The sequence below is a fragment of the Rhinoderma darwinii genome, chromosome 4 (assembly GCF_050947455.1).
Source record: "Rhinoderma darwinii isolate aRhiDar2 chromosome 4, aRhiDar2.hap1, whole genome shotgun sequence".
Taxonomy (NCBI): Eukaryota; Metazoa; Chordata; class Amphibia; order Anura; family Rhinodermatidae; genus Rhinoderma; species Rhinoderma darwinii.
Genome location: NC_134690.1, coordinates 265,897,411 through 265,923,872, shown reverse-complemented (window position 1 = coordinate 265,923,872; position 26,462 = coordinate 265,897,411). Strand labels below are relative to the sequence as shown.

Here is a 26,462-nt window from a genome sequence, read left to right as displayed (position 1 = left end):
TTTACTCCTCTAGCTGTAAAGAACCCTTTCCTATATTGATGTCTGAAACGTCTTTCCTCCATACACAACCCTGGTCCTTGGAAAGTATAAATCATGTGTTAGTTCTTTGGTTTGACCACATATATACTTATACATGTTAAATCACCTTTAAGGCGTCCGTCCTTTTCCCAAGCTGAACAAGCCCAATTCTTCAAGCCTTTCATTGTAAGAGACACCTCCCATCCAATTTCTCAATCTAGTTGTTCGCCTTTGAACCCTCTCCAGCTCTACTATATACTTTTTGAAACGTGGAGTCTAAAACTGAAAGCCATATTGAAGATGTGGCCATACAAGGAAATTAGAGGGATAATATTACATTTGAAGCATAGGTCTTTATCCCTAATTTTTCTACACACCAAAACATTACTATTTTTTTTTTGCAGCTGCTGCTGCTATTATAAAATGTATGAACGTACTACACAGTAAAAAACACTAATGGCTGTTATATACTGTATTCCAGAAAAAACAAATAATGACCATTCAAATAATTGACCAGCGATAACAGCGGATTGCTTTAAAAAGGAGATTTTTCATGAGATGCAAATGAAACTTTTAGGGTGGTCTCTGCCAACAAACGGTCAACTGATTACAGTATCAACAACAAGAAATCAAAATACTGCCCCAAGGTATGCTACATGATATCATGATATAATAAAGGATTAGTGCAAGATAAGCAACTTAGAGTTCTAAAACACCGTTTACCTACACTGATTGTTAACCTGCACTGTAATAAGAGATGAACTGTATATAGTGCACAACTTAAATACTTCTATCTGGTCTAGTCATAAAGGATATAGCGGCCCAAGCCACAAAAGGGTTTAAATTAATTAACTTATCATACATACCTTTAGCATATGAAATCCGATAATACATTTCGGTTGTATTAAAACTTGGTGTATCATGGGATATATATCACAGTTTTCACTTTCCTGTATTCTCTGCTGGTTGTATTTTATTAAAGACAATATAATTCGTAATCCTAAGGATTGTGTTTTTTCACAGCTGCTGATCTCCACAATCTAAAAAAAATAATTTTAAAATACTGTATATTACTAACATACGAAAATACTGTGCAAAAATTAAACACCAACAATTATCGTGAAAAAAAAAATTGGCAAATTTAATAGACAATTCAAAGACCGGACAATTGATACCAGGGTATAATATTGTTAGCTATAAACTTGAAATTATATTTTATTAAGCAGAAAAAGATATTCTAGCAAAAAAATTAGGGGGAAAAAAACTGTGCATCTGGACTTTACTATGAAACAAAATATTTTAAAAAAATCTAACTTTCTGGGGCAGTAGCAACCGGAGCAGCCACATCGTACCTAAGCTCCAACTCCTTTTGAGGAGAAAGCCCAATTCCCCTTGCCTACCAACAACAGTGAATGAGTATTCTGCTTCTCAAGACCGCTAGGATTATCCTCTAGGAGCCCCAGCGAACTATACCCAGTGTCCCAGCCTTACACTTTGGCACAAAAGTGAAGCTCCTACCCTGTATTGAGCTGTGGAGCGACGTCTGCCTTTTGAGCTCCACCATTGCTATCTGCCCACTGATCCCTCTATTTTCACTTCATGTCTGCCATTCCCGGTGATAGCCACGGATACAGGACATGCTGTCCGTCTGCTGCTCTTTGTCTGGTTGCCCATGGCACAGTCACTAAGAAGGAGGCCACAAGGAACTACTCTACTTTACTATTACCACAACAACACTCCTGACTTACTCAACGGCACATAGGAACCACATAAGTGATGCCTCTGCCCCTTTCCACAGCTCATGTTGTGTGGTGTCTCCTTTATGCTCCGCTTCCTGAAATATAGGCACATCGCCATTAAAAGTTACATGTGAGAACCGCACTGCAGCCTATATCACCTTCATTTTTGCACACCACAAACACATCCTCCGCTCAAACTGACAACGGGTCAAAGGGTAGTAATTTTCACACGCAATAGATATTCTGTCAGAGGAATTAGACTCGTGGTGGCCGCTACAGTGTCTACACGGTCCTGAAAGCCCCCCCCCCCCAGACCATGCTTAGGCGCTGAGAAAGCATTTCACACAGTTTAAAGGGGTCATGTGGGGGACAAAAAATTATTAGCAGTGTACTCACTTTTATGGACGCAGCGATACCAATGTTGTGTATTTTTTTTACATTACTTTAATGTGAAGAGGTTGTTTTTTTTGGACTTTAAATATTTATTTAATTTTTTCCACTAATAATAACTATTTACTTTTGTTTTTACATATTTTATTAGTCCCCCTAGGAGACTTGAACAAGCGATCGTTAGATCACTGGTAGAATACACTGCAATACTAATGTATTGCAGTATATTGTCATTTTTACATGCTCATGTAACAGCGCTATCGCTGTTTCTGTCCGTTAGTCCCAGGTGTCACCTGTAATACACAGCTGACACCCGCAGCGTATGGCACAGTGAGTGAGACGCTCCATACATCACCCCCCACACCACGACATGCTATTAAGTAATGGTGCGCGAAAGGTTTCATGCGCAGCGGATGGTGAAAAGTGAAAATTACAATTTTCGACTGATGTGACATTTTAGTGAACTATATGTTGTGCCCAGTTTGTGCCACAAATAAAATATTAATAGGGTTCTCCCGGGTAAAGCGATGCCATATCGGTGGACGTAAACGGCTGTTTGGGCACGCTGTAGGGCTCAGAAGGGAGGGAGCGCCATTTGGCTTTTGGAGCACAGATTTAGATTGGTAGTAGCTGTGGCGTTTTGCTGGTATTTCAGTTTATAATGTGGGGGTACATGTAGGCTGGGCAGAGTACATCAGGGCATAATAAGAGGGTATAATAATGGGGTAAATACATAATAATCCGCAGATATGTGGCCAGTGTCGCACTGATAAATGGCGCCCGATCTTATCCGCTTTTGGAACACTGCACATTTTGCATCGCTATATTCTGGGAGCCAAAACTTTTTTTTATTTTCTCACCACCGGAGCCGTGTGAGGGCTTATTCTTTGCAGGACAATCTGTAGTTTTCATTGGTACTATTTTGGGGTACATGTGATTTTTTTTTATCACTTTTTATTCCATTTTTCTTCAAGCAAGGTGACCAAAAACCATCAATTCTGACAATGTTTTTTATTTTTTACGGCTTTCACCCTGGGCTATAAATGACCATTATACTTTATTCTGCGGGTCGATACGATTACGGCGATACCATATGTAGATCGTTATTTTTACATTTTGCAGCGTTTGCACAATAAAAGAACTTATTTATAAAATAAACAACTTTTTGTGTCCTCATATTCTGAGAGCCAAAACTTGTTTTTTGCGGGACGGGATGTAGTTTGTATTGGTACAATTTTGGCGTACATGTGACTTTTTGATCACTTTTTATTGTATAATTTGGGAGGGGTAGTGACCAAAAAATAGTGATTCTGGCATTGGTTTTCGTTTATTTTATTTGCGGTGTTCACCATGCGGGAAAAATAATATTATCGTTTTATAGATGGAGTTGTTACGAACGGGGTGATACAAAATATGTGTACTTTTTTTTACGTGTTCATTTTTTTTTCCTATAATAAAAGACTTATTATAGGAAAAAAAGCAGTTCTTGTTTATGTCACTTATAACTTTTATTTTTACACTTTTTTTTAAATATTTTTATTCTTTTTTTTACTTTCTTTACTTGTCCCACTAGGGGACACTTAGACTTGCAGCTCTGATCGCTGCTGGAATACATTACACTACACTACCGGCTGGTCCTCATAGGCTTCTGTACATGGCAGCCCGGAAGCCATTGTCTGGCGTCCGGTTGCCATGGGTACCATCGCCAGCCCCCGTGATTTTACGTGGGGGCTGCCGATCTCCGCTAAAATCCTTAGATGTGGCGATCGGAATCGACCGCCGCATCGAAGGGGTTAACTGCCGAAATCAGCGGCGATGGGCCGCTGATCAGCAACAGGGAATGCAGGGCAGACACCCTGCACAGTTAACCGCCGCTGCGGTGTAGCACCGCGCGGCGGTTAACTGTAAAAGCACAGACGTAACTGCACGTCGAGGTGCGCGAAGTTACTGCTCACCTCGACGTGCATGAACGTCAAGGTGCGGGAAGGGGTTAATTGTTACATTTTTTATTATTACACTGTTCACTAAGCAGGATAAGTAACGTGTTAACTTTTTGTATGGGTCGTTATTGATGCGGCAATGCTAGCTATGTATATATTTTTAAATATTTTTAAATAATTGAAAATTCTGAAAGAAAAAAATAAGTTTAAAAAAAAAAAATATGCTTTCTCCCACTACGTAACAGAACGGCATGAAGGAACTACTGGCTCCCTATGCCGTACTATTAAGGCGAGGAAAGGGAATTAGGCCCACAGTCATCATCTTTAAGGCAAATCATGAACGCTCACATACTGTACTTAATTATTTTTAAACCTTTTAAAGTAGATGTACCTAAAATACACTCTGAAAAGAGAAAGCAAATACAACTTACCCTCGCAAAAAGAAACACAATTGCTCCGATTCCTCCTATCTCATGCAAAACACTGTGAATGTTTTTTTCATGACATGGATATAACATTTTCAGCGCCTGAGAATCCAAGGATTTGCTTGTAACTTCTTTTGTACTGAATGGTCTTTGAGATGAGGCGGTTTTCAAGCTTCCTTTCATCCTGATTACCGGTTCATAAATTGTGTAAGTTGTTGGATTTTGCATATCATACACAACAGCTAGATTTTCCTAGGGCAACAAGAAATATTACGCTACTATGGAATTATATTTTCACTTGTTGCTGCATGGCAAATGCACTTTTTTATCCTGAAGACCTTTTAACTCTACCCTTATCACAACTACATGCTACTACTTATTTACACCCATATTGCACCAGTGTAAACGGGATGTGCTGCCGACAAGATGCAAAATGTACGGGGATGAGCGATCGTGTTAACCCCCTTGAGAGATAGACAATTTTCAATTTTTTCATTTTTGTTTTTTCCATTGTCACGTTCCAAGAGACATCATTTTTTAATATTTCCGTCGACATAGACGTATGAGGGCTTAATTTTTGCAGGACGAATTGCAGTTTATAATGGTACCAATTAAAGTACGATTTAATGTACTGGCTAACTGAAAAAAATCATTGGGGGTGGAATAGGAAAAAAACAGCGAATCCTCCTTTGCGGGTTTCGTTTTCACCGTGCTGTAAAAACTGAAAGTTAACTTTATTTTGTGGGTCAATACAATTATGGCGATACCAAATGTATCTTTTTTTTTTTTCATGATGTACTACTTTTACTAAGTAATTTAGAAAACAAATTTGTTTTGTGTCACCGTATTCTGAGAGCAATAGTTTTTTTTATTTTTCCATTGATGGAGCGGTGTGGGGGCTTGTTTTTTGAAGGGGGTGAACTTTGTACCATTTTGGGGTGTAGAAGACTTTCTGATCACTTTTCATTCCACTTTATTGGGGAAGCGAGGTGACCAAAAAATAGAAATGCCTGAACTGCGATTTTTTTATTTTATTCCTACAGCACTTACCCAGCATGGTAAATAATGTGATATTTAACTAGTTATAACTTTTACAGACGCGGCGATATTAGATTTACTTTATTTATTGCTCACATGATTTTTTTTGTGAGACATGGAAAAAGTTTTTCATTTTTTTAACTTTCAGTTATTTTACAATTTTTTCAATATTTTTATAAAAAGGTTATTTAACTTTTGTTTTACTTATTTGTCCCGCTAGGGGACTTTACTATACGATTGTTAATGCAATACACTGCAATACATTTTTCAGTGTATGGCCTATATCTGTGCTCTACTATTTAGCCTTGGATTAATACTAGTGAACTGATGGCAGACCTGGAAACCTATAATAGGCCTCCGGCTGCCATGGTAAGTGTTCGGTAACCTGCGATTTAGTTGTGGGGGGCCGATAGGGGGACAGAGGGAGCCCCCACCCTCTGTCTAACCGTTTAGATGCTGTGGTCGTTATCTGAGGGGTTAAATGTTTGGGTTGGAGTGATCTACGATCTTGGCCGCCTCAGACGGATATCAGCTGTTTAAAACAAAAATGCTACCTGAGCCCGCGCCATGTTGGGGTAGCAGACATCTGATGTAAATGTACGTCGGATGTCGCTAAGGGATTAATAGATCAAATAGTCGCCGACTGAGATGCTGTTATTGTCGATCGGAAAGGTGTCAAATGGAGCTCGATACCGGGAAGAAAATCTGCCCGTGTAAAACCTCCCTTAGCTTTTATTTAACATTTTTCAAAATGGATTCATTCTTTTGCTCCATGCACAAGAGCACTTTATTGCTTTGTACAACCTCTAAGTTGTTTGGAGTCATAAATATGTGCCAAAATACTGTTATGGGAACTACTGTACCACAGTTTGTCTACCGATTTTATAAGGAAGAATAGTTTTATATTTTGTCAAGTTCACTCAAATAAATGGGGTTCGTTGGACAACCATGGTATCTGTTGTATAAGAGATCCAGCACTTCGTCGTGGCTTCCGTTATGAATAGAAGCCATATTGCAGATGTGAACAGAGCCAGCGTCACAGGAAGATCTGTTGGTAAGTATGTAACACGGTGTTCCCCAACTAGGCGTCCCTGCACTCCTAGTGTTTCTTAGAACTTTATCATGGGATAACCAGAATAAGTCAGCTGCGTTTGGCATTGGTGGAAAGCTACGCAGTTCATCGAATCTCCGCCACAACATAACACTGGGTCCACATTAGTCTAAATGCATATATGAAATACTTTGCCCATTCCATCAAGGTTCCTTTAGTTCTTCAGGAGTTCCTATATGGTAACCGGGTTAGTAATTGATGCACTAACCTGACATTAAAGTTTATCTCTCAGCTTAGTATTTTGCCGTATGTAAGGGTAGCATAATACAGCTACAGCTTTATAACTTCTCGAAAACAAAAAGGCAAAAACAAAAATTGTGCCATTTAGCTAATACAATGGCTGAAAGTATACACCAAACTCATAGCGTCCGCTGTATTCATGGAGGGGAGTGCTCCCCTCACCCCTCAGACCTGTGATTGACAGACGGCTGTGTATACTTGCATACACAGCAGCCGGTCAATCACCGCAGAGAGGGGCATGTACAGGCGAGGGGAGTGTTCCCCTCATGAATACTGCAGGCTTATAGCTATAACTCTGCTGTATTCTTTTAGCGTTCCTATAATCTAAACAACATATTTTAGGGGGTCATTTTGGCTACTAGGAATATGTGCCTGTAGCTTTTATATGCTTCCCTTACACAGTCGCAGGATATTATGCGGACATCTACGTTAATGGTACTGTACATATACATTTTCACACATTTTTAGATTGTGGGTCCGCCTGGAAGCAGCTTATTTCAAATGCGTCTCACTGCTGGGAGTCCCTGTTATCAGCCAAGAAGCCACAATGTAAGGGTTCAAATTTTCACTGCAGTGTCTCCACAAAGAAAAGGTAACAATGGTTGGCACCCACTGAAAGCGAACACACTCAATGTAACATGAGTTAAAATAAAAAGGTAATGTACATATTTTATTTGCTGTGAAACTATACTTACAGCTAAAGAAGATAGGTCGATGCCATCGTTTTTAATGAGAAAATCATTTATTTTTTCATTTTGCAGGACTTCTTTTGATATGTACTTGCAATGATCAATAACAACATTGCCGTGTTTACAAGTCATTAATGAAGTAAAATCTGGACCTCGACAATATAAATTGAATGCTTCTTCTATGCCAAGAATGGGACCTTGATGTAGAAAAAAAAATCATTATTTATATTACCTCCTTCAAACAGAAAATGATTACCAACAAAAAAGTAGCTTTTTAGTTTAAATATTTAATCTCACCGTTAAAGAGGAGCAAGTTTCCTAAACACAGCTGTCCTGCTAAAGGAATATTGTCTTCTTGAGATGATATGTGATGACCAATCATACAAAATGTTCGGTTGCTATCAGAGGAGAGGCTTCCTTTGCGGGGAGGATTATATTCGAGAGTCACCTCTGTTGTCCTGTTTTGTTTTTGTGTTTTAGCATACAAGAAAAAACAAAAAAAGTATAAAAAAAAGCATTAACATATAAAGTTTTTTTTGTCAATGGGTATTCAAGAAATCAAACAGATTGGCAGTTTTGTGGAGTATGTGGTCAGCATAGATACTGTAATTACCCAATAGCGTAAATTAGTGCAACAAGGTGTCTGCCTGAGCCATTTATGCTCTTATTGAGCGAAAATACAGGGATAAATAAAAGTAGAAATGTCAGCTCACCCTGCCAGGTGCACAAAGTAGATGGCAATGTCCACGCCACAGGAACAATATTCAGGAGGAAAAGATACAGGGATGCCTCTCTTAAAGGGGCTGTCTCAGAATCAAAAACGATCACCTATTCACAGGATAGGTGACTATTGTCTGATTGCTAGGGGACCCACCGTTAGGACACCAACCGATTGCAAGAACGGCGGTCCCGAACACCCAGATCCTTCTCACTGCACCAGCCGTAGCAGTACAGCAGCGATGTGCTGCGGTTGAGAAGTATGGAGGAACAGGTGGATCAAGACAGCCAGTTCTCACAATCGGTTGGGGTCCCAGCATCAAGAAAACGATCCCCTTTCCTGTGTACTTCGTGATAAGTTTTGATTCTGGGACAACCCCTTTAACATATAGAGATGGGGATCTCGAGTTTTGGTGGCTAAACCAAATTAGATTTTTAGCTGCGATTGATGTCTCCCGTGGATTTTTAAAATTTTGTAAAAATTGTAATATATCTTAGGGAGAGGAAATGGCATCTTCCTCATCTCAAAATAGCCTGCTCTTGCGAGAAGAGGATGGGGTGACATGTTACAATCTGTCTGTCGCTGGGGGTGAGAGTAGTCAGACTTTTTTTTTTTGCAAAGTGGTCATCTTCATGAGACAACTCCTTTAAAGACAATGAAAGGACTCTTGAAAGGTACTGTACTCCTAATTTCCTTTAATCTATGAGTGGATTGTCTGGAAACCCCAAAAATAACTCACACATTATATTAACCCAGGGTCTAAACGCAGAACTAAGCATATGCGTGCCAGACACAAACAATAAGCTTGATTGTATTAATAGGAACTGACTTAAGTTGTTGTGGTGGGACAACCCCTTTATCACCTATCCAAAGGATAGGTGATAAGTGTTTGACCGTTGGGACCCCCACTGATCAAGAGAACGGGGGTCCCGAATCCTTTTATAACAGAGCGGCAGGTCCCGCATGTGCCCTGCCGTTCCATTCAATCCCACTGTACTCGGCTATCTCAGGAAGTCTTATAGAGAATGAATGGAGCACCAGGACACATGCGTGACCTGCGGCTCCGTTCATAAAGGGATTCGGGACCCACCATTCTCTTGATCTGTGGGGGTCCCAGTGGTGGGAACCCCAGCGATCAAACACTTATCACCTATCCTTCTATCCTTTGGATAGGTGATACATTTTTGTGGTGGGACAACCCCTTTAAACAAGACTCCTATGGATTCATGTACCCAAAACAAAAAGGCTTTCTATACATTATGGGGGGAATTTATCAAGAGTTTTCCGCCACTTTTATGGCGTAGAAAAGTTGCAAATGATTGCACATGCCATATTTATGCTATAATTTGCTACATTTAACTCCCCAACATTTCAAAAGTGGCAAAATAAATATTTACCACAACTCACCCCAGAAATTAGTGCAAATTATTACACGAGTAGAGTTTAATTTCTGGCAGACGGATCGCCAAAGATACGCAAAATTTATTAAGAGTCGTGCGCTATTTAAAAGACTATTTAGCGCACTTCAGTTTAAGACTAGTGAATGAAACGCCAGTGTTAGTAAATTCCCTGTGTCTCCTTCAAAAACTTTAAGCAGCTCTAAAACGATGATTTAATAAAAAGGACAATCTCACTAGTGCTGCATTTTGGACGCAGATCTAAACAATTCTAGCCCGTCAGAGTGACTAAAACATATGGTATTCACATACAACCGGATCTTATGAAGACATGCTATTTCAAGTTGCTTCAATGCATTTTTATATATTTGAAACCATAAATAGTGGAAAAGTTGCGCTCTAGAATCATATGCACACTGTTATTAGGACAACATGTGAAAGTTAAGTAGGCACTATTATTACCGATTCAAGCAAAACAACAACTTACCTCTGTCCGGAGAGCCAGAGCATTATTTTACTGCACACTTTGTTCTTACTTTCAAAAACCTCTTTACATGTAAAAGCCAAATGTTGCCAATTTCCAGGATGTAAAATATTCTCTTGTGTTTCAACTTGTGCCAAGAGGGTCCATTTATATTCATCACTTGTACTTGAGCATAGTCTATACAAAATAAATAAAATCAATCTACCAAAAAGTTAATTGGCTTATTTAGCTATAATAAGACTAACCTATTCCAAGAGAGTTCATTCGTTTGGGGTTTAAGTTCGGATACGGTTTTATTCTTTATGGTCCCGAATAATGTAACCTAAACTAAATATGTATACAATAGGTTCATTTAATGGCTAAGTTTATCATTACTTTTTTTTAGCCAGGATAAAGCACTTTTACTTTTCAGGCTCCTGTGATCACAAAGAGGTCTGGGTCCAGGTTACCAAACAAGCAGCTCTGCAATTTTGTCCATATTGCTTTATTTCTCCTTAAACAGTACTCGGCTGATTTGCCAGTGTCTGAGAAATAACCACATGCATAAACGCTAGTGCAGACAAAGTTTCGTTGATGCCTACCATTGTAACGCATCAGATCACTTCCTTCATTGTACAATTGGCAATGAATAATTGATTGTCGTATTCTGTTTGGACGCTATGGACAACAGTGTACTAGTGTTATATTTGTCCGTACTAATATTATGTTTTTATATAAAACATGATTTCACAGGTACGCTTCAAAAATTTTGCATAGTTTGGCCACATTTTAATGGACTCAAGGCTTTGTTCACATCTTCGTCGGAGGCTCCCTTAGTTCTGGTGACAAATGCTGGAAGAAATATTGCAGCATGCTGTCCGTGATTCAATGGATCTGCCGCTTCCATTTTTTGTTCTTCTGTTCCTATGGCGGAACAAAAAAACTGAAAGATTTAGTGCAGATGTGAACAAAGCCTATCCTCATGTAGTCAGTGCCAAAAGGTATTTTTTTTATAATTTTTATTTTTTTTTGTATTTGAAAGCGAAAATTTAAATCTGGACATACTTGCTACTTTAACTGTAATATTAAAGTACTGAATTATAGCAATAATATTTTACTGCTGAAATATTCACAAATAAATATGTAGTTCACATCTGCGTCGGGGTTCCATCAGACCTTTCCGTTTCGTTTCCGTTCATGGATTCCCCTAGCAAAAACCATAGCTTTCGGTTTGCATTACCATTGATTTCAATGGTAATCCTGCCGTTGCTAATGGTTTCCGTTTGTCTCCGTCTCTTAAGGTTTCCATTTTTCTTTGGCGGAATCTTCGACTACGCTATAGATTCCGCCAAAAAATGCACATTTGAACTAATACTAGTAAAATATTATGGGATATTACTACGGTTATGACGCTTTAAGGAATGCACCATTGTGTCGAGTGAATGTCTACTAACATATCCCCTGTGCCTATTTATATTTAAAATGTTTACTATAAAAAAAACTTTAGATCAGAAACCTAACCCGTATCTGGTCTCTTGTGTACACAATATTTTTTTACTGAAGAGTAAACCAGTTGTTCGATAAGAAAATTACAAATAAATAGATTTTACTCTGAATGCTTTGTAACGAGGTAGCTTGTTTGTATTTCATGCTGCCTGTGGTTAGAGCGGAATGAATCTGCTATCAATTCCCTTTAAACTTGTGCATATTTAATTGTACTTATCTTACTGCAGCTTTAATTGAAAGCAGAATATTGAAAAAATATTTTAATAGGGCAAAATAGAATACCTAAAAGTGAAACGATTTGCTGAGACATTGAACCAGATCTGCATCATGAGCACCTTAGAGCCCAGGGAAAGCACATGTATACAGCCATCATCTAAAATTCTGTCACAAGTGGAATAATCAGCTCCAGCACTCTTGTCGGTTACTGAAAAAAAAAGACAAATATAAAAGAATAATACAATAAAAAAATAAATTAGCCAGAACCTGCCAAGCAGTAAAAAAATAGCGCTTGATTATTCTTTTCCAGAAGTGTTTTGGGGATTCTATTGCAAGCCTTTATTACATAACATATCTTAGGTGCTATTTTCACTGTACTACCCTGGAGAACACATCAATTCATCATACATCTCAGAAAACTAGTCTCTATGTTTAGCATAAGAGAGACAAAAACCCCGTTGCAATAAAAAGGGGAGAGTAACACAATTTTTCATTCTAAAGTACCTGTGAACTTTTAAGCCACAAGGAAACCATGCACAAGATTTAAAGAGGCTGTCCCATTAGGACTCCTGTCCATATGGCTTATTATGGCATAAGGAGGTCATAGAGGGAGGTCCTCACATCTATTAGCTAGAGCGGGAAGCCGCTACAATGTCTCCTGCTTTAGATGACTTAGCGTGACCATGTATAAGCTGCAGCTGCATCAGTCAATAACCATCGGGTCCTAAGAAGTGGGGTTGCCCTGACGGGACATCCCCTTTACTATGATTGCAAATATTGCTAGTCCAAAATGATAGTCTTGCCGTATTTAATGCAAATGGTTCGTTTTAATTAAAGAGGCTCTGTCACCACATTATAATTGCCCTATCTCCTACATAAGAAGATCGGCGCTATAATGTAGGTGACAGCAGTGCTTTTTATTTTGAAAAACGATCTATTTTTACCACGTTAGGAGCAATTTTAGCTTTGTGCGAATTAGTTTCTTAATGCCCAAGTGGGCGTGTTTTTACTTTACACCAAGTGGGCGTTGTACAGAGGAGTGTATGACGCTGACCAATCAGCATTATACACTTCTCGTCATTCATTTACTCCGAGCATAGTGACACTGCATTGTTCACTATGTGCTGTCTTATACTGACATATTAACGTTACGGAAGTGTTTAGACAGTGAGTAGACATTCCTTCCAGCCAGGACGGGATGTCTATTAACAATCCCCGCACTTCGTTAATGTTTGTTTGGTACTTACAGCAGAGCAAAGCGTAATCTCGCTGTAACCTGTCATTTACAGCGAGATCTCGTGAGATTACGCTTAGCTCTGCTGTAAGTACCACAGAAAGGTTAACGAAGTGCAGGGATTGTGAATATACATCCCGTCCTGGCTGGAAGGAATGTCTACTTACGGTCTAAACACTTCAGTAACGTTAATGTGTCAGTATAACACAGCACATAGTAAAAAACGCAGCGTCACTATTGGCTAACTAAATGAATGGGGAGAAGTGCATGACTCTGATTGGTCAGCGTCATAGACTCTCTGTACAACGCCCACTTGGTCTAAAGTAAAAACACGTCCACTTGGGCATTAAGAAACAAATTACCATAAAGCTAAAATCGCTCCGAACGTGGTAAAAATAGATTATTTTTCTAAATAAAAACCACTGCTGTCACCTACATTATAGCGCCGATCTCCTTATGTAGGAGATCGGGCACTTATAATGTGGTGACAGAGTCTCTTTAACCTCATCAATTTATTGACCGCTAGAAAAAGTTGCCATTATATACCGTACAATGCATAATAAAAAGTACCCTTGGATATTATTTTACTTTTAAACTGTTGTTTGAAACGGTCACAGGACAAACAAGCTTTTAAAATGAAATACATATTTTTTCTTAAACGGTCAGAATTATACCTGTACTGTGTGTTTGAAAAGTAAACTTATTTTTTTTCTTGGTTTGTTTTCCTCTCATCAAGCTTTCTAATTCTTGATTGCATTCAAGCTTCAACCATAACGTAAGACTGAATCCATCAGACATATGCGGCCAACAATTTTGGCCAACCAAAGGTAAGTGAATAGGTGCAATGTGCCACGGAGAAAGCAAATTATCACAATGGACATCTTTATTTTGCCATATTTTTGTTCTTCGACAGAATCCGGATATTTTTGCACTGGTAAAACCAGGAGATTTCTGTGCAACACTACTTGTTCCAATGAAGTTCTGTTGCAGAGGAAAGGTCAGATGTTTCAGTGGTATCATGCCATTGCTGGACTCCGTGATCTTGAGTATTCCTTCTATAAGCATTTCCTAAAACAGTAAAAAAAACTATTTATGCACTCAAGAATCAATATAACAATCTATGTAGGAAAAGGTTTTCGCTTCCCTTTTATCTTTTATTTATACTTGCACAGTTACGTTACCACAAGAAATGTTCTAATTGTGACATCAGCATTTTTGGGATATTCTTTTTTGTTTTGAAGTGCATATATGATGTATCTGCTAATTTATATCAATTGTATCCATGAATGTAAATTCATTTTTCAATGCATATGCTGATTTCTTGTCCTTTTGTACAATTACAGTGAATATCGCAAATAATGTACAGATGTCAATAAAAAGTATTAAAAAAAAAAGAAATCAGTATAACAATTTGGTTACTAAATTCAAATTATCAGGATCTTAGGCACTCTTGTATTTGTTTCACATGAGAAGGCTCCAATACGTTTGCCCCTTCGAAGTAGATACAGCAAGACGTTCTGAGGCCAGTGGTTCTCCCTCTCGGTTCACTGCAGTTAGACGCCAGCAGTCAAATGGAATTTACCTATTCAGGCCAATAAGATGTGATAGAGTAATATTGCAACACACTTTAAAGAAACGCAAGGATGATTTATTGTACTCACAACATGTATGATTAAGAAAAAAAAGTCTCATCAATGAAATCTTGTGAGCAGCACACCAAGTAGCAGCCAACCCTGCGCTCTGCCCTATTCCAGCTTCGCCCAGGTCGGGTTACTAATTGATGTGCTGCACATGAGTGTTTTTTTAATGATCCGTGTTGTGAGTGCAATAAATCCTCGAGTCATCTTAAAAATGTGCTGCAATATTACACTAACGCACTTCATTGGTATAGATTTATTCCATTTCACTGCCGATGAACCAGAGTAGCGAGAGCGAGAACTACTGGCCTTAGAACACCTTGCAGGGGTTGCTCATACATTACATCTGCTACATGTACTTCGAAAGGGCAAATATTTTGAAGCCTTCCTGTGTGACACAGGTGCAATAGTGCAGTAAAGTTTATAGAGCAGTAAAGTTTATATTTTCGTGGATTTACTTTGAAAAGCTTCTCCCTGCTCCATTATCTACACTAGACCTGCTGTTTGAACTAGTATTTATTGTATAAACTCAAATGAACTATACATCTTATATTATTATTACTATTATTATTAAGAATGCTAATCATATACAGTATCACATATTTACCAGTGATATTTGGTATATTTTTTTTAAAGGTCTCTAATGTGTTATTGTTACTTACTCTAAGAATGGGCCATCAATATTATATCCTGGAAAACCCCTGGTAAATTGTTGTTAAAGAGGAATTCTGTTAATTTTTACATTGATAAAACACTTACATTAGGAAAAGTATTTTCAAGAAAACAATGCAAGAAGAGAGCTAGTTCATCTGAACTGATGCTGTGACTCATCAATGTTACCAAAATGTCGATCAATACTTCATGACATTCTGAAAGGAAGCAACATGTTAATAACATACAATGCTGTGCCTTATTCACACTGCAAAGTTATATACTTGGTGCCAAAAAACGTCATAAATAAAAGCTAAGTAAGTCTTTGAGGGCGTTTTTATTAAATGTATGTATTAATGGCTAAAAAACACACTTTGAATATACGGTATTTGCAGGACTAATCAACATTTACCGGAAACGTTTAGATGCAGTTATTGCTGCACAAGGGGGTCACACCGGATACGGAAAGCAAAGGTTCGCATACTTTTGCCCCTCACAGCTATGTTATATTGGATCATTTTACTCAATAAATAAAGGACCAAGTGTAATATTTTTGACTCATTTGTTTCATTTGGTTCTCTTTATCTACTTCTAGGACTTGTGTGAAAATCGGATACAGTTTTCGGTCAAATTTATGTAGAAATATAAAAATATCTGAAGGGTTCGGAAACTTTCGAGCACCACTGTATATTACAAAGTTTCCTATATTCAGTTATACTATTAAATAATGCAAAGCTTGATCAGAGTGAAGTGTCCATTTAACTGTAGCAACCAGTGTCAGGAAGCTGCTCTCAAGGCAAATAAGATTATGTGATACATCAAGAGGGGCAGAGATGCACATGACGAGAACATTTTTCTACCACTTTATAAATCACTAGTAAAACCGCTCATATATCGAATACAGTTTTGGGCACCCGTGCACAAGAAAGACACAGAGTCTGAGAAAATTCAAAGTTGGCCAACTAAAGTAATAAATAGAATAGGTGGACTACAGTACCCAGAAAGATTACCAAAATTAAGGTTATTTAGTTTAGAAAAACAAAAAAGGCTGAGGGGGTGACCTAAAAACTATGTATAAATATATCAAAGGTCAATACAGAGATCTCTCTATTGATCTATTTATACCCAAGACTAAGTATATCAAGGGGCACCCTCAGCATCTAGAGGAAAAAAGATTTCTACACAAAAATATCTGTAAGAGCAGTGAGACTATGGAACTTGCTGCCAGCGGAAGTTGTCACAGTGATTTAATTGAAAGATTTCAAAAGGGACTTGGAATGCCCTGAGAGTAATAATATGAAAAGTTATGAGTACTAGATTACTGTAGATGGATCGTTAATCCAGGGATTTAGTCTGATTGCCATATTGTAGTCAGGAAGGAATTTTTCCCTAAGATGAGATAAATGGTCTTTTACCTGATGGAGATTTTGCCTTCCTTTGGATCAACATGCAGGAAAAAAAGTCTGAACTGGATGGATCTTTTGATCCATCTTATCGATATGATACTATACTATAATTATTTAAGGCTAAGGACACCTTTGGATTAATTATTTTTTATTAAATTGCATGTGTTATGTGCTAGAATCTTGCGGTCATTAAGTCCCACACAAATGTTACCGAAGTGTCGGGATTGTGAACAGACATCGCATCCTGGCTGGAAGCGATGTCTATTCCCTCTCAAGACACTTCAGTAACGTTAATGTGTGAGTAAGTGACAGCACATGTGCTGAGTACATGAATGGAGAGAAGTGTATGACGCTGATTGGTCAGCATCATACACTTCTCTTTACAACGCCCACTTGGTCAAAAGCTAAAAAACGCAGAGTTGGGCATTAAGTCATTAGCATAAATCTAAATAAAAAACACTGCTGTAATCTACATTACAGCGCCCATCAGTTTATGTAGAAGATAAGGCACTTATAATGTGGTGACAGAGCCTCTTTAATATTAAATTGCAACACATTACTAACCTTGCACCTTGGGCTCAGTGCTTGCGAAAAGAAACTGAAATCCATTTAGCAAGGATTTTGTTGTTCCCTAAAAATAGAAGATTGATTAAAATTTGTTTTATTTTGAAACCGTGTACATTGGAATCCACACATGGTTAACATTTTATTTAGTCTAAGTTAATACCAGTTTTTGATTAAGAAACTGATGGCAAATTGACATAGCTTGTGTCAGCCAGTGGAGCCACAAGCAACAGGAATTCAGAGCACATGCCCTGAAGAAAGAGAGACTTTAAAACTTTATACAATGTCTAAACCTATGACACAGGCAGGGAGCCATAGGCTTCTTACCCTGCCATTCTCTCTTTCATAGAGCACTTTAGGCCTGTAACCTCAAGACACCAGGTCCATGTACAGGACGTCATTGTCCCGGGGCAATGATGTCACTGCATTGCGCAACCTGCGCCAGGCCCCTGACTTCATAGGTCAGAAAAGACCTTAGCCACTCGAAGTAGAAAGGAGGAAAGGAGAATATAAGATTCATTATTTTCTGGGGGGAAAAGGAGGCACTATCACCTATTAGGATCCCCAAAGTTGGCTATTTTTATTGTGCAGGAGCACAAAGGTTGTTTTTACTGTTTTGGGGCACAAGGTGTTATTGTTATTTTCTAGGGGCATTATTACATTCTAGGGGGCACACAGGGGCCATTATTGCTGTGCGGTGGGCAGAAAGGGGGCATTATTACGGTCAAGTCCAATTATTTCTGTCTAGGGGCACAAAGGGGGCATTATTAACTTGTAGGGGACACAACTGTGGGCATTATTACAACGTGAGACTCAACGGTGGGTATAATTACTATCTAAGGCACAAAAGGAGCATTATTACGTAGTGTGGGCTAAAGGGTGTACTATTACAGTGTGGGGTAAAAAAAGGTGACACTTACTTTGTGCTACACAAAGGGGGGAACTTTAACTGTGTGGTACTCTAGTACTATCTGCGGCACCCTGTTTGGGGCAGATTGTGGGGCACAGTTTGGCACTATTTTTGGGGGCACTTTCTATTATACACTATTGTTTTCAGGAGCGCTGTCTGTGGGGCACTATTTTTTTTTAGAGGGCGACTATAGTTATGACACCATTATTTCTGTAGTACAATATTTAGAAGCACTGTGCAACACAGAAGGTACCGTAATAGAGGCAAATGCGTCAACAACAGGTAGAGAATAGGGAGTAGTAGCAGGTTAAGGATTTTGTGTAGCTTGGGAAAAGGTAGGGAGAGCGCTGGAAAAGTGATGAGCCATAGATGTCTGGGCAGCAAACTCTGCAGACACAAGTCGTGGTTCGAAGTAGTATTCTGGTCTATATGAAAAAGATGGGAAGTGTGAATGACTATAATCAGAGAGAATGTCAACTGTGAGTCAATAGATTTAACTGTATTGTATCCACTTATATGGTCTGCAGAGTGCCTGTGTAAAACGGGTATTATTACCCCTAATATGGTCACTGTATGGTGGTAATATTGGTCATTGTTTAGTGCTTTTTATTAAGTAACAGTATGGTAATATTCAGTCACTATGTAGTAGTGGTGATGGTGTGGTGGTATTATTTGGGCCTTGTATAGTGGTATGATTGGTAATATTGTACAGTCTGTTTTGTCCAATAATAGTACGGAGGTAATATTTAATCACTGTATGGTGGTAATATTTGGTCCTGGTATAATGGTGTTATTTAATATCAATATATGTATATACGCTTATTTTTGTGGGGAGCGACATATGTCTTGGGACCTGTGCCTGTGTTCTTTTAAGACCCTTTACCCTGCGTCATCTTTTCAACCATCGTATAAAACGCAGATCATGAAGGATCATGGCCATGATATAACTGATAAAAACATATTCAATTTGAGACACTGTGACATTAGTTTGAGTCCTACTGCAATGAAATTAAAAGGATCTTTCGAGGAAATCGCCATAATGCAGTTTTGGACAAAAAAAAAAGTGTAATCGCCTTAAAACCTTTCATCTATATTTTACACAGAAACTGAAATTCAAACCTTAAAAGGGTAACTAAAGTAAAACTTTTGACATGTCATAAGATTTGATTGGTGGTGGTGTGAGCACTGAGACCCCCACCGATCTGTAAAACGATAAAGCGTTCAGGTGAGCGATGAGTCGCTTTATTTCTGATCGGCTTTTTTCGGAAAGCCAAGTAATTGCTGTGCGGGCTCATAGACTTTCTATTGAGCCCATACACCAATTCCTCGGCTTTCCAAGAAAAGACGATCAGAAACTAAGCGGATCAGCGTTCACCCGAGCGCTTCTCCCGCTTTGTTTAGTGATCAGAGGGGGTCTCAGTGCTCAGACCCTCACCGATCAAAACTTCTGAAATGTCACTATGACATGTCAGAAATGTTTTGAATGTTTAGTTACCCTTTAAATTGAATCTTCCATGTTTATTATTTTACTCCTCATTCTCTTTTTTTCTTCGAAATTACTGCTACACAACTTACTTGCAGAACTAGAAGCAAAATATTTTTTTTCCTCATCTTCAATATTTTCAAAAGGGTATGGAAAACTTTGTTGACTAAGGCTGTGTTTTCATGATATCCAGAAAGTAAATTCAGCACTAAAGAACAGATTTCTGGATACAAAAGTTCTCCACGGGTGCACATGTCTAGTTGATCATTTGTGATTCCTACATCTTCTAGTTCCGTTTTGGTTTCTGCAAACAGAAGTACAAATATGTAAAAATAGATTAAACACATTGTTAAGTGTCAAGTCAATCTAACAAGTAAGGTTACGTTCACATCTGCATAGGAGGCTCAGTTTGGAGCCCCTGTATCAAAATCTATCAAATTTGTCAAGACAAATAGCACTGCATGCATCACTATTTTTCCTGTCAAAACAACAAACACTTCGGCATTACCCGACATACTCTATTGTGAATTAAAGGGGTCCGTTGGGCACCGCTGGTATCTGTTGTACGATGGATCCGGCTATGCATCGTGGGTTCTGTTAACGAAAACCACGTCGTGAACATAGCCTAACAAAACCGGAAAAATACTGTAGCATTATATGAATATTTTATACTAATGTAGTAAGAAATATCACTCAAGTATTGAGGGGGTCTCAAAATGTACAACGGGTTGGTCTAATAAGACCCACACCAATCATGAGTAACTTCATGTTTTACCAGGAATCATAGGGATATGGAATTTGTGGCTGTATTACTGCCGAAGAAATGCCCCCATATTTTGCTCACGTGAAATTGTCCTTTGGATAGAAGATACTAATGTAACTGCTACACAATTAATGCTTATACAGCAAAAACGTGGATAACTTTCAACACCCCAGCTATTTGTCAGGGCTAATATGCTCTGTATTAACCGTTTCTTAATGCAATCTGATCACAAACTACTAAGCAAAAGGTATTTTCTGCCCAAATAAATTTCCATATATGATGCCATGAAAAGGTTTTCCAAAAATAAAGTTCAAAAACATTTAGAATTTTTAATAATACAGGTGCAATGTTAAATACTTTTGTGTCAAAAAAGACAAAAGTATAGTAGGTATGATACCTTTATTGGCTAACCATAAAAGTTCTATATGCAATCTTTCAGAGCGCACAGGCTCCTTCTTCAGGCAGTTTACGATGGTATAAATGTATCATACCTTCTATACTTTTGTCTTTTTTGACACAAAAGTATTTAACATTGCATATTGTTTCTGGCTAACACGGTACTACACTATTATTTTACTGTACTTAATAATACAGGTCAAACAGGTTAAAAGGTCAAATAAATAATACCGTCATCTTCAGAGGCATTTTCTGGATTACTTTCACTGTCTGCTTCATATCCTTCTTCCTCTCCAAAAATGCTCAACTTGCAACTGTGGTTTTCATCTGGCTCTTCAGAAATTTTTCCATGCTGTAAAATCAACTCCTCAGTCTTTTGTACCTACCGGAAGAGAGCCACATTAATTCAATCAATTATACTGTGGGGGCTGATATGGGGGGCATTATACTATATGGGGCTGATATGGGGGCAGATTATACGGTATGGGGCAGTTATGGGGGGCATACTGTGTGGGGACTGCCATGAGAGCATTATACTGTGTGGGGGCATTATAGTATGGGGGCTGTTGGGCAAGGTGGCTGGGCATAGGAGCGCGCAGGGGTCTGGTGATGGTGGTGTTGGGGAGGGGTAGGAGGGCCAAAGCTGAATTCTTGCACCCGGGTCCATGAGCCTTTAGCTACGCCCCTGGGTGGGAGTGAACGTAAACATCCGAGCAGAGTTAAAGAGAACCCATCAGTAGATTTTAGGTCTTTAGGCAAGGCTGCTGTTGTGTTTGCAAATACCTTTGTAGACATGCTACTTAGACTTTGTGTGAGAAAAAGAACTTCTAACTTGTCATGTGCTGTATGTAAATCTACGGTCAGTAGCATCAGTCTGTCATCTGGGCGGTGCTGGAGGGTTGAGAAGTCAGTGTGTTCGCTGTCATCACGCCCATGTTGTGTTGATTGACATTCTTTTCAGCAGAACCAGCGCTGACGTCACACGCCAGCTCACCGGGACTACTCATACCTCTAGACCATGATAACTCTTGGATTTATATACAGCGGTTGATGAATTCTAAACTTATTTTTCTCACATATAATAATAGAATAGATGATTTTCTACAGGATCACGTCTACAAAGGTATTGGAAAACAAAATAGCAGAATGATGTCTGTTTAATGACCTCAAACCTGCTGACAGGTTCCATTTAAGGAGTTGCTCAGATATTCATAGAGGCTCTGTGATTGGCTGAGTTGGATGTTTCAATGTCTATATGATCTACCAGAGACCTGCAGAAAGTGTAAGCAGGGAGAGGGCAGGGAATTTGTAACGACCAGCAGAATAAAGTTAACGTCATTTATAGCACCTATGTCAATTCTTTAAAAACAAAATCCCAAAAACAAATGGCAGAAATGCTGCTTTTTTTCTATCCCATTCGCTCCCAAAAAAGGTAATAAAAGATTTTCAATACATTCTATGTACCCAAAAATGTTGTAAAAATCTAACTTGTCACGCAAAAAGCAGCCCTCATACGGATACACTGACGGAAAAACTTAAACCTTTCAAGCAATTTTTTTACGTAACTTTATGTAAATCTAACTTAGATGTTATAGATATTAGGGTTACATTGTTATTTTAGAGGCACACAGCAGCCTCTATTAGCCGAGACATCAATCCAGCTGACTGACATATTCAGCTTACATCAGCGTTATGCCGTTTCTATGTATAGTAGATACATAGAAGCTGCAGTGCTAAAACTAAATCCAATTTTTAATAAATGTATAATAGAAAAAAGTTAAGGATGACAAAACCCATCACCTTTAACTCCTTGCCGCCAGTGCCATTTTTTGAACAAGCGTTTGATCGCTGGTACAATACATTGCAAAACCTATGGCAACCATCAGTACCCCACGATCGTGTCATTAGTGGGCCGACAGGATGATGGCAGGGGCCGGCCCCTCTTTCTATTTGCTGGGATCGGAGTTATCTTGGCAAAAAAAGTTGCAACCAGATGACTAAAGTCAATAGGAAAATATTAGACGCACTACAAACGCCAAGAAAAACGGCACAAAAAATTTGGCATTTTTCCAAAAAGACGTTGTGTGAGGCTACCCTTAAGCCAATTCTACTAACAACGCAACGTTTTCCGTGGCGTCGTTGTGTACGTATTTTTGGATGCATATAGAGCGTATTGTTTTTTGCCGTTTTCATTGTAAGTGCTATGGCATTTTTTCTGTCATTTACATTCAAAAGCTACTCAATAGAACTTTAAAAAAAAATAACTTACAATATGACACTAATTGAAAAAAATCCATGTTTAATGCTGCCATTTTTACATGCAGTTTAAATGCCAGACCAAAACCCTGTGTGAAGGAGGCATTATACTTCTCTCTTTATGGTACGTCAACACACAGCTTACACACTGCGGAATCTCTGTCTGGATTTTACGTGCGGAATTTCTGTAATGATTTCGCAAGAGAAATTGATGTGCTGCAGACCTTGAATCTGCACCGCAGGTAATTTTCTGCATGTGTTTTCTGCGGGTTTTCTGCATGGAAAATCCAGATGCCAATCCCGCAGTATTTACTATGTGTGTGGACGTGCCCTTAATTAATATCCACTCTTAGTTTTGGCTACAAATTCAGCCTACTAGTTGACTGAAAATCAGTTCCATTCATCTGAATAGGGTTGTTTCTGCAAGGGCATAGACTTCTGCAAGTTTCATTCAGATGAATGGAACTTATTTTCATTCACAGAAATTTCTGGGGAAAAAAAATAATATGCTGCGCCTAATGGCACCCTTAAAGGTGTTTTCCCACTAGGGACATTAATGACAAATCCAGATTCGGGTCCCATCTCTGGAACCCGCACCTATCTCTAGAACAGGGCCCCTAAACCCCGTTCTACCTCTTTGTGTCGGCTGATTTCCGACCATGAAGGTGAACACGCCTGAGCTACGCTGTTTTCGTAAGCCCCATAGAGCTGAATGGTAGTTACGGAAACAGCGTAGCTCGCATGCTTTGTTGCTCCTGTAACTGCTATTGACTACTATGGGAGTTACAGAAATAGCGTAGCTCAGCAAGCTACGCTGTTTTCGTAACTCCCGACCATAAAGTCAGGAAGTGGCCGAGAGTCAGAGTTTAGAGGTCCACGTTCTAGAGATAAGTGTGGGTCCCATATGTGGGACCCGCATCCATCAGACATTTATGACATATCCTGTGGATATGTTATAAAATGTCCCTCGTGGGAAAACCCCTTTAATCAGATCTGGTCCTGATTAATCAAAGTAGGCTCAGAAAGGAAAGACCCCTATTTTCCCTACTTTTACCTTAGCAATATCTCCGTTATCCTTTGTTTGTACTTACCTTTTCACTTTGCTCTTCATAAGGATCACAGGGTAAAGGGAAATTTGACACAGCCACTCTCAGCAGACAATCAAAAATATGTGGTGAAAGATTAGACTGAAGTATTTTTGAATGTGCAAGTAGCTCCTGTATTTCAAGCATGGCGTGTTGAATAGGTATATTCTACAAAGAAAATACAGCTGGTTAAAAAAAAAAAAATTTAACCAATAAATAAAAGCAAGTTACGTACTAGACTCCCCACATTTTTCTTGTGAAAGAAACACACTCTGCCCTTTAACCACTTAATAACAGCCCATACACCTTTTCATAGCTAAAGCGGGCGTCAGGCTGACAGCCGGGCTCCTGCTCTAAAAGGAAGTTAGATTCGCCATAGCCGCCCTTAGATGCCACAGTCGCTATTGACCGCAAAATCTTAGTGGTCTCAGAGGGAGGGGGCTCACCCCATTGCAGGGAGCCGATGGGTTTCATGGTACCTGGGAGAATAACAAAGGTCTTCAGTATATTATATGCCTATTAGGTCTGGTCAGAGGCATACTACACTTATAGACATAACACACTGAAATACAGAAGTATTGCAGTGTATTATAAACACAATCAAATGATCATAAACTAAAGTCCCATAGTGGGAATAATATAAATAAAAAAGTTCGAAAATAAAAATATTTTCCTTTTCCAAAAATCTTTAACTTTTATCAAATTGTTTTTTAGTTTTAAGATTAATCAATAAATTATACCCCAAAGTTGTAGCATTAGAAAATACAAACTTCCCACAAAAAACAAGCCCTTAAACAGGCATTTTTACAGAAAAATAAAAAAAACTATGGCTTATGAAAAAAACAAAAAAAAATAGCTCCGTCATTAAGGCCCAAAATGGGGTGGCCACTAAAGGTTTAAATCAGCAACTAGTCCCAACAATGATTGTCGATATTTTGTTAAAGGTGTTATATGGGGACCGAAAAATATTAGCAGTGTACACTTGCTAATATACATACCGGTCCCCAGTCGCGCTATTTATGCGATTTTTATAGAGCTGTCAGGGGGACCGGAAGTCTAGTAGCACAGTCTTTATTCACGATGACACGACTCTTCTTCAATTTGACCGGCCCCTCTGTAATCACTGAAGCACTAGACTTCCGGTCCACCGTCAGCGCTATAAAAATCTATTAAAATCTCATAATCAGTGTGAGGGGGTACCGGAATGTATATTAGCAAGTAGGGATGCACGATGCATCTAAACTTTGATACCGTTTCGATACTGTGCATCCCCAAACGGTTCGATACCGTTATTTCATTACTAAGCTGTGCGGCCGCACAGCTCAGTATAGTAACACATAAATGTATGAGAGCGGGGCTGCGGCTGAGTGATACACGTGTAATACAGCCATTGCCACGCTCCTGAGTCCTGACAAGTGCGCGCTTGTCAGGATGATACGATGCAGCCAGCACTGCACGAATGAGCGGTGGTACTGAAGACCGAACATGGCGGGCGCACTGCAAAACATCCCCGTGTTCTGTCCTCCGTGCCTGAACTGCCGCTCATTAGTGCAGCGCCAGCCGCATAACCTCATGCTGACCGCCCGCGCACTTGTTGTCAGGAGCGGGGCAATGGCTGTATTACACAACCGCAGCCCTGCTCTATAACGGCAGAGATCAGAGAAACCTCTGATCTTCGCTACTATTCCCCTGAATGCTGCGATCAAAGCGGACTGCAGCATTCAGGGGAAAATGAGAAGGGGGGATGCCCCTTGGTTTACATCACAAGAATCCCTGTGACGCGATTGAGGGACATACCATATATGGGCAGATAGCCCAGGTTCCATTGAAGGACCCCAGGGCTGTCTTACCATATTTCCTGTTAGGGAATACTTAGGTATGTCCTAACAACTGCCTGTGTACTATACGTACACAGGCTAATGTACTGGAATATATCTGATATATGCCAGTACATTAAAGTTTAAAAATAAAAACAAAGTAATATTAAATTTAAAAAAATACACATACACCTTTTTTTTACAATAAACATTAAAATAAGTCTTAATACTTAAAAACACACACACATTCGTTATTGGCGCGGCCGTAAAAACCTGCACAACAATTTTTTTGCATCATTTAGGATGTGTACGCTGTAAAAAAAACAAAAAAAAAACTATTCACTTATTAATGTAAGGCACGAGTTGTGAT

The 26,462-nt window shown here is 39.0% G+C and overlaps 1 protein-coding gene across 4 annotated transcripts in view; it reads right to left on the bottom strand.

Moving 5' to 3' along the window:
• LYST (lysosomal trafficking regulator) overlaps nucleotides 1–26,462 on the bottom strand; it is a 342,444-nt gene that overhangs the window by 203,677 nt on the left and 112,305 nt on the right. For all 4 annotated transcript variants that reach the window (XM_075862446.1, XM_075862448.1, XM_075862447.1 and 1 more), the window contains exons 7-18: nucleotides 24,282–24,443; nucleotides 21,166–21,316; nucleotides 19,868–20,079; nucleotides 17,383–17,449; nucleotides 15,521–15,630; nucleotides 13,799–14,192; nucleotides 11,957–12,098; nucleotides 10,193–10,366; nucleotides 7,888–8,048; nucleotides 7,597–7,787; nucleotides 4,519–4,764; nucleotides 885–1,058 (exon numbers count right to left, since the gene is read on the bottom strand). In XM_075862446.1, coding sequence (XP_075718561.1) covers nucleotides 885–1,058; nucleotides 4,519–4,764; nucleotides 7,597–7,787; nucleotides 7,888–8,048; nucleotides 10,193–10,366; nucleotides 11,957–12,098; nucleotides 13,799–14,192; nucleotides 15,521–15,630; nucleotides 17,383–17,449; nucleotides 19,868–20,079; nucleotides 21,166–21,316; nucleotides 24,282–24,443 — 2,184 coding nt within the window. The remainder of the gene's footprint in view (nucleotides 1–884; nucleotides 1,059–4,518; nucleotides 4,765–7,596; nucleotides 7,788–7,887; nucleotides 8,049–10,192; nucleotides 10,367–11,956; nucleotides 12,099–13,798; nucleotides 14,193–15,520; nucleotides 15,631–17,382; nucleotides 17,450–19,867; nucleotides 20,080–21,165; nucleotides 21,317–24,281; nucleotides 24,444–26,462) is intronic.